This window comes from Otolemur garnettii, unplaced genomic scaffold (genome assembly GCF_000181295.1).
Source record: "Otolemur garnettii isolate 467f Iridium unplaced genomic scaffold, OtoGar3 scaffold00244, whole genome shotgun sequence".
NCBI classification, from domain to species: domain Eukaryota; kingdom Metazoa; phylum Chordata; class Mammalia; order Primates; family Galagidae; genus Otolemur; species Otolemur garnettii.
This window is the reverse complement of record NW_003852639.1, coordinates 1,122,469-1,130,262: the sequence shown is the minus strand read 5'-3', so window position 1 is coordinate 1,130,262 and position 7,794 is coordinate 1,122,469. Positions and strand designations below refer to the sequence as shown.

Below are 7,794 nucleotides of genomic sequence, written 5' to 3'. Positions count from 1 at the left end.
GCCCAGGAGTTGGAGGTTGCTGTGAGCTGTAATGCCACGGCACTCTACCCAGGGGGACAGCTTGAGGCTCTGTCTCAAAAAAAAAAAAAGAAATACTGTGTGTAAAGTGTCTCCTGTATGATTTATGTGTGACCAGTATTGATTTTCTCCCCTCCCTCCTGCTGTGCTATATTAAGTTCTCCTGTCCTTTCATATCGACTTCCACAAGAATGCAGCAATGGGGCCCACTCAGTTATCTTCTCTACTCTAGCTGTGGTAACTCAGCACACAGCAGGGCTTGTTGTCCTTGTTCACTAGTTGGGGCCTAATTCCAAAGGCTCTGAGGCAGTACGTCCTGCCTGGCCTGCAGGAACAGCAAGGGAGACCAGTCCACTAGCAGAATCCATGCCCCTCATGACATCACCCCTACTTCCCTGCTCCTCCTTGGATCTTTCAGATTCTCCCTGTCCCTTCTTAACCCTGCCATCCCCCTCTCTCTCCTTCTGTGTTCCGAAGCCCTCATCTCCCTCCTGCCCTTCACTTCTTCCCTCTTCTCACAGGGTCTTGGCCACTCCTCTGCTGTTGCTTCTCCAGGCACCACACCCCCCCCACCAGCCTCACTCACCACTTGCATGTCAAGCTCACCTGTATACGAAGAAGGAGACAATGAGAATGCCGAGCAAGGAGAGGCTGCCCACTAAAGCCAGCACCTCCATGGTGGAAAAGAGGTCTGTAAGACAGATTCCAAGATGCTCCATGAAAGATTTGGGTTATGGGTGGCGCCTGTGGCTCAGTGGTTATGGCACTGGCCACATGTAGCAGGACTGGTAGGTTTGAACCCAGCCCGGCCCAGGCCTGCTAAACAACAATACAACAAAATAGCCAGGCATTGTGGCAGATGCTTGTAGTCCCAGCTACTAGGGAGGCTGAGGCAAGAGAACTGCTTGAGCCCAAGACTTTGAGGTTGCTGTGAGTTGTGATGCCACAGCACCTACTGAAGGTGACATAATGAGACTGTCTCAAAAAAGAGAAAGATTTGGGTTAGATAACAGAAGGAAGAACCTTCTAATAGTCAATCAGTGAATTGGGATGATGGATGAAGAGGAAAAGGGGGAAGGAGGAGTCTTTCTCTTTTTTTTTTTGCAGTTTTTTTTTGGCTGGGGCTGGGTTTGAACCCACCACCTCAGGGATACGAAGCCAGTACCCTACTCCTTTGAGCCACAGGCGTCACCCTAGGAGCCTTTCTTTTTTGATAGATTTCAATAAAAGCTGAAGGAGTCGTCTTTCTTCAGAAAACCTTCAGCATGAGTACCTATTGGACACCGCTTAGGGGGAAGGATGCAGCCTCTCCAGAATGGAGCCAGTCACCTTGGTTGCAGGCTGGTTTCTCATTGGCAAAGCCACATTTGGGGATGTCAGGAGGGGGATAGCCTAGCGGCCAGTTCAGTTTTCGGCTTGACACAGCCACCAGCTCTTGGGAAGTCCCATTGTAGTTCAGTACAACCTATGGGAGAACAAGAGTAGTGGGTGGGTAAGGGCTCAGGGTAGGTCTCTTGCCCAGTGGAGCAGTCCTGCCTCCCACCTACCCCAGCTCTGCTTCCAGGGCCAATGTCTGGCCTATCAATTCCTCAGTAAGCCTCTGCTGTGACTGGATAGAGAAACCTCATGCCCATAGGATTGTTATAAAGGTATAAATACCTGAAAACTACACAAGGGCTTTAGAAAGAAAATGCCATGTAGAACCCCACCCCTACCCTCAGGGAGTTTACTTATTGATTGATTGATTGTGTGTGTGTGCGTGTGTGTGTGTGTGTGTGTGTGTGTGTTTTAAGATAGAGTCTCATTCTGTTGCTGTGGCCTCAGCCTAGCTTACAGCAACCTCAAAATCCTAGGTTCAAGCAATCTTCCTGCCTCAGATTCCTGAGTAGATGAGACTATAGGTGCCTGCCATAACACTCGGTAGGTGTTTCATTTTTATTTTTATTTTTATTTTTTTGAGACAGAGCCTCAAGCTATCCCCCTGGGTAGAGTGCCGTGGCATAGCTCACAGCAACCTCCAACTCCTGGGCTCAAGCGAGTCTCCTGCCTCTGCCTCCCAAGCTGCTGGGACCACAGGCACCCGCCACAATGCCTGGCTATTTTTTTTCCTGTCGCAGCCATCATTGTTGTTTGGCGGGCCCAGGCTGGATTCGAACCCACCACCTTAGGTGTATGTGGCTGGCACCTTAGTCACTTGAGCCACAGGTGCCGAGCCATAGTTTTTCATTTTTAGTAGAGATAGGTCTCACTCTTGTTCAGGTTGGTTTTGAACTCTTTGAGCTCATGGGATCTTCCTGGTTCAGCCTCCCAGAGTGCTAGGATTGCAGGTATGAGCCAGGACACCCAGGCTCACTCAGGAAATTCATAATCTTGATGGAAACACATGGAAAACAGGAAAGGTAGTGTTTCCATCTACATGCCTAGGCCTAATCCACATGCCCCTCTTCCAGGAATGATCTGTTCCTTGGTTCCTGTAGCCTCAATCCCTTCCTGTTCCCTCTGCACTTATGGACCTGCATGCTGTGCATCCCCATAGGCTCTCAGGTGGCCTGTTTCTGCTGCAGGGCAGTCCTATCTGCCTGCCTTTGGAGCTCCCTGAGAGCAGGGTTGTACTCCCTCCTCAGACCTGGGGATCCCCAGGTGTGATGCCTGTGAGTTCCTCATCATTCTGGTTGCTCCCCAGACTGGAGATGGGTCTGCTTTATCCAGAACTCTCCTAAGTGTCCAGGCATGGTAGAGTGAATAAACAGGTGCATAGCAGGGCTGGGGATGGGAAGGAGGAGAAGGAGGTGTCATTCTGAGTTGGCACTGTCTTCTGCATGTGCAAACTTACCCTGAAGGCACCGGTCTCAGGATCCATATCCCAGAGGGAGAAGTCAGTCTCCCGATCTCCCCTGCTGTCAATTTTCAGGTATCCTGTCACACCTAGAGGATGTGTGGGAGAAGATGGTTGTGCTTTACAAGAATGGAAGTTTAGGGGTGCCCCACTTCATCTCTCCATCTCCTGTTTTTCTGGGCCTTGACCTCCAAACATATATAGTATATGTACAGAGCAACAGTAAATAGTATAAGGAACAGATGTCTCAGCAGCAGGACTGACTGAAGTCAATCATTTAGGAGGACTTCTGGAGGGAAAAAGGACTCAAGGAAGCTGTGAAGATTCTTCCGTGAAGGGAGGAAAAGACACTGGCATGGGTACATGACACTTGTGCTGCAGAATTTCAGGGTTCTTGTGGCCTCTTGCAGAGTACCTGCAACCCCCGCCCCCCATCAGCCCATTCTAGGCATTTCTAGGCCCTGACCTTGGAAGCTTCGGTTCCACATCCGCTGAGTAATATCCTCCCCATCGGTGACAGTTCCCCCATGTGCCAGTGTCTCTGCCACTGCTTGGATGTAGAGCAGGAGCCCATCGTGGAAGGACGCTGGGATGGTGTTCACCTGTAGGGCAAGCAGAGCACAGCTGGGATGGGATGTGAGAAGAGCACAGAGTGGGGTTCTGTGAGGAAGGATACAGGAGGCACTGGGAGGTCAGAAGAGGGTGGGAGAGAAGGACATTCCCACATCACAAAGAAATTTTACTACTTAAATCTTTACATATATCACAGCCTTTAGAATCCTGCTAGGTAGATAGAACAGGATGTATCATACCCATCTTACTAATGTGAACCTGAGTTTCAGAGATTCAATTTGCCATATCCCTCTCCATCATCAGGAGAGATATGAGAGCAATGGGAAGGGAGAGAAGGGGAGACCTGGCAACACAAAAGGGTGGGGATGGGCAGAGGGTCATGGAGTAGGGGTTGGGGGGTCCCAGGACCCCCTCCTACCAGGCCATCCTCCACGGTGAAGTTGAACTGCTTATGGGCCAAGTGTTTTAGCTGCTTCAGGAATTCTAAGTACTCAGGATTATCCGGCTCTTTATATGTGATGATTTTAACAGCCTGAGGAGGGGCCAGAGAAGAGGGGTGAGTTGGGAGCTGACTCCAGTCCTTCTAGTATTGTGGGGACTCAGCTATGTGGAGGCCATCTCCCAGAGCGGCATTTCTGCTTAGCTCAAGGTCAAACTGGACCCTATGTTCTGCATAAGGTGATGTCTGCTTCAAAGCAGGATATACACAATGAGTCGGCCTCTTCATGACCTGCCTAGTATGTGGGACTTTAATGGCCTCCCACTCAGGCCCATTCTTTTATCTTTTGGCCCCCTGGCTCTGAACCGCCCCTACCCTTCATTCCCTAACTCTCTGTGAACACCGCAGTGTCTTTTCTGGCACCCTTTCAGATCCCGGGACACAGTGCCCAGAAATGATGTGCCACCAACTCAGAGTTCAATAGCTTGGGTTTCAAACCCAGGTGCTCACCTGAAAGGCCTGGCGGGCGCTGACATCCTGCCCATCCCCTCTCTCCCAGGGCCTGCAAGGAGCGCGGCCCTGTGCACCCTGCAGACTTTGCCCAAAGACATCCAGGTGGAAGAAGACGTAGTCTTCTCCACTCAAGCCAGCCTCCAGCGCCAGGAGCATCAGGGTTCTGAAGGCATCTGGGGAGCTGCAGATGTAGATAACTGCAGGGAAAAGGGTAGTCAGAGACGGGAGCCTAGGTACTGGGTGGGGGAGAAAGGGTAGGAAAGCTGGGGCACCCAGGAAGTTTAAAGATGGGGGCATGAGAAACCAGTAAGAGTTTTGTGCCAACTCTTGGCTGATCTCATGGCAGGAGAAAGACTGGGAAAGGAGGAGGTGAGAGGGACGGTGGTGGTGGTGGTGGTGGTGGTAAGTGGAGCTAAAGGTGGGGCCCACTGAAGAGGTGTGAGGAGAGGAGAGGGAGTATGGGAGAAATGTGCAGGAAGGATGGAGAAGGGGAAAAGGCTGTAGGGAAGAGAGGAAATGGGGAGAAAGGAAGGACTGTGACTGAGCTGTGCTGAGATGGCACCAGAGAGTCCTCACTCCTCTGTTTCCGGAAAAACAGGGGTGGGGGTGGGGGTGGGACCGCAAGTGGGGCAGGAGTGTGGAGAGGCTAGTGTAGGAAGAAGGGACTGGGGCTGGATAAGGACATAGCAGGATGGAAGCTCGGAAGTAGAAGGGACCAGGGAGGCCGAGACAGGAAAGTGGAGCAGCGAGAAGGCAGAAACTAGCTCAGAGGAGACAGAAAGTCCCAGTGCCTCTGGTGGCCCCAAAGGAGGCCAAGCCGTGGGCCCGATGTACCCGCCTCTCACCCCGGCCTTTGCTCGGCACGGTCCGCAGCAGCATGGCATAGTGGTCGCGGTCGCCTTCGGCGAACTCCAGGTGGTCCACCGTGATGTTGAGGTGGTCGCGGACGCGTACGTACAGCCCTTCCACCAGGAAGAAGCAGGACTGGTCGTCGCCAGGCCGGTAGGCGTAGAGGACTAGCGCCTGGCGTTCCCAACCCAGCCGTCGGTGCAGCGCCGCCACGAAGTCTCCCAGCTTTGCATGGCTGGGTCCAGCGCGTGTGGTCAGCGCGTACTCGTCTTTGGCCCCGAAACCCAGAGCCGGGGCGCCGGCCGTCAGCAGCGGGACCCGCCAGTGCGCGGTGAAGCGTCCCACGGGGGCTGTGGCGTACACACAGCCCGGGCCCAGGAACGCCGCGGGGCTGTGCTCCCACTTGAGGTCCACCGCCGCCAGGGGCGCGGCGGTGTCGGAGCAGACGCCCTGCGCGTTCTCGCTGCTGCCCAGCACCGTGCGCACCGTCCAGCCGGGCAGCAGGTCGGGCCGCGCCTTCACTCGGGCCAGGGCCAGCTCCACGGCGGGTCCCACGCGTGCCCACGACCATGGGTACGAGGTGTTGGCCAACGGCAGCACCACAGCTACAGTCAGGTTGCCCGCGTGGCTGGCCCGGAGCAGGAGAAGCAGCTGCAGCTGGGGCAGGAGCAGGCGCAGGCGGGCGCCGGTGGGGCGCCGGGGGCCGGGCATGGTCCCAGCGGGCACAGCCACGGGCAGGAGCTCCCACTACGGCCTCCTCCGTACCCCTCGAGGCTTAGCGACCGCCCTGGGCGTCAGCTTTCCCCAGGCTCGCTGCCCCGCAGCTGAGGGCTGAGGGCGCGAGGGGCGCGGGGCGTATGAGCTGCTGGGGCCGGCACGGACTGCCGCCTGCGCGGAGCAGATGGGCGCCAGAACAACGTCGGGAGAGCGACCGCATGTGTTTGCGTGTGAGAGAGAAAGAAAGAAAAGATAGCGAACGAGCGGGTGCCCGGGAAGAAGAACGGAGCGGAGCGCGAGGGAGGACGGGCAGTGCGAGTGTTGGCGGCCTCCGCGAGTGTGCCAGAAGGGGCGTCCGGCCAGCCTACTTCTCCCGCTATCGGGCGGGAGCCGTGGAGGACCAGAGCCAAGCCCTGGACCCTCCCTCCCGGGCGCGTCCCTCCCAGACTTCGTGACAGAAGAGCCAATCCTGGATCTTTAACTCCTTCCTCCCCGCCCCAAAGTCGGGAGTCGCCGGCTAGCGCTTGCCCCAGGCCTTGCGCTCGCTCCGCACACCCTCTCCCCACACACCTTCCCCCAGACCTCACGCCCACCCACCTTCGCCCAGCATGCCCTCCCCACGCCAGCACACCTTAACTCTGACCTTCACACCCGCACACCTTACTCCTGACCCTCACGCCCGCACACCCTCTCCCAGCACACCTGACCCTTGATTCTCACGCCCTCCCCCACGCCCAAACACCCTCCCTCATGCCCGCACACCTTACCCCTGACCCTCACGCCCTCCCCCCCGCCGCATACCCTCTCCCAGCACACCTTACTCTTGACCCTCACGCCCTCCCCCCCGCCGCACACCCTCTCCCAGCACACCTTACCCTTGACTCTCACGCCCTTCCCCCCGCCGCACACCCTCTCCCAGCACACCTTACCCTTGACTCTCACGCCCTTCCCCATGCCCGCACACCCTCGCCCCTCACACTTTACCCTTGACCCTCACGCCCGCACACCCTTTTCTCTCTTCGGCTCTGAGGAGCAGCGCCCTCTGACGCGGCGCCAGTGCGGGGCGCCTGGCTGAGCGAGATGTAGTGGGCGTCCCCGGGAACACCTGCGCCCGCCTCGCCTTCCCTTCCCACCTGATTTCCTCTGTGCTGTTCAGGACCGTGGCAGGAGGAAGTGTGAGTGTGAGTCTGGGGTGGTGGTGACGGGTTCTGGAAAATGCGTTCAAGTGGGAGACCCATGCACCCCTCACCTACTCGGCCCTTTTCGTCCCCCTCTGCCTGCCAGACGGGGCGGGTTCGCCGTGGGAACTGGACCAGGTGGGAAGGCGGAATTAACTCGAAAGTTCCCAAAAGATTGTCAGAAACGGAGCGCTGTGGGCCGCGCGTGGCTTGGGGTGGGAGAAGTGTGACCTCGGGGGTTGTTCCTGGAATGAGAGTGTGTGTTTGTTTTGTGTTGAGAAAGATTGTTTTTTCTTTTTTTTTTTTGTTTGTTTGTTTTTGAGACAGAGCCTCAAGCTATCCCCCTGGGTAGAGTGCCGTGGCATTACAGCTCACAGCATCCTCCAACTCCTGGGCTCAAGCGAGTCTCCTGCCTCCGCCTCCCAAGTAGCTGGGACCACAGGCGCCCGCCACAACGCCCGGCTATTTTTTGGTTGCGAGAAAGATTGTTAAAACAGTCAGTGGTGGCGGTGGGAGGTGGTCTTGGAAATGACCATGGGAGGCGTAAATTGGGGGGAGGGGTTTGAAGCGCTTGACTGCTAGGCCCTGGTCCCAACCGCCTCGAGGTCGGTCTGCTAGCTAGTGATCAGCAGGCGTCACTGAGGGCGTTGCACCGCCAGATCTCCGCTGCT

General features: G+C 56.2%; 1 protein-coding gene across 1 annotated transcript in view; it reads right to left on the bottom strand.

Moving 5' to 3' along the window:
* NPR1 (natriuretic peptide receptor 1) overlaps positions 1 to 6,258 on the bottom strand; it is a 17,491-nt gene extending 11,233 nt beyond the window's left edge. The window contains exons 1-7 of the mRNA XM_003802266.3: positions 5,225 to 6,258; positions 4,377 to 4,576; positions 3,846 to 3,959; positions 3,321 to 3,456; positions 2,852 to 2,943; positions 1,348 to 1,483; positions 625 to 709 (exon numbers count right to left, since the gene is read on the bottom strand). Of these exons, the coding sequence (XP_003802314.1) occupies positions 625 to 709; positions 1,348 to 1,483; positions 2,852 to 2,943; positions 3,321 to 3,456; positions 3,846 to 3,959; positions 4,377 to 4,576; positions 5,225 to 5,939 (1,478 nt within the window). The 5' untranslated portion in view covers positions 5,940 to 6,258. The remainder of the gene's footprint in view (positions 1 to 624; positions 710 to 1,347; positions 1,484 to 2,851; positions 2,944 to 3,320; positions 3,457 to 3,845; positions 3,960 to 4,376; positions 4,577 to 5,224) is intronic.
* Positions 6,259 to 7,794: the final 1,536 nt, after the last annotated feature.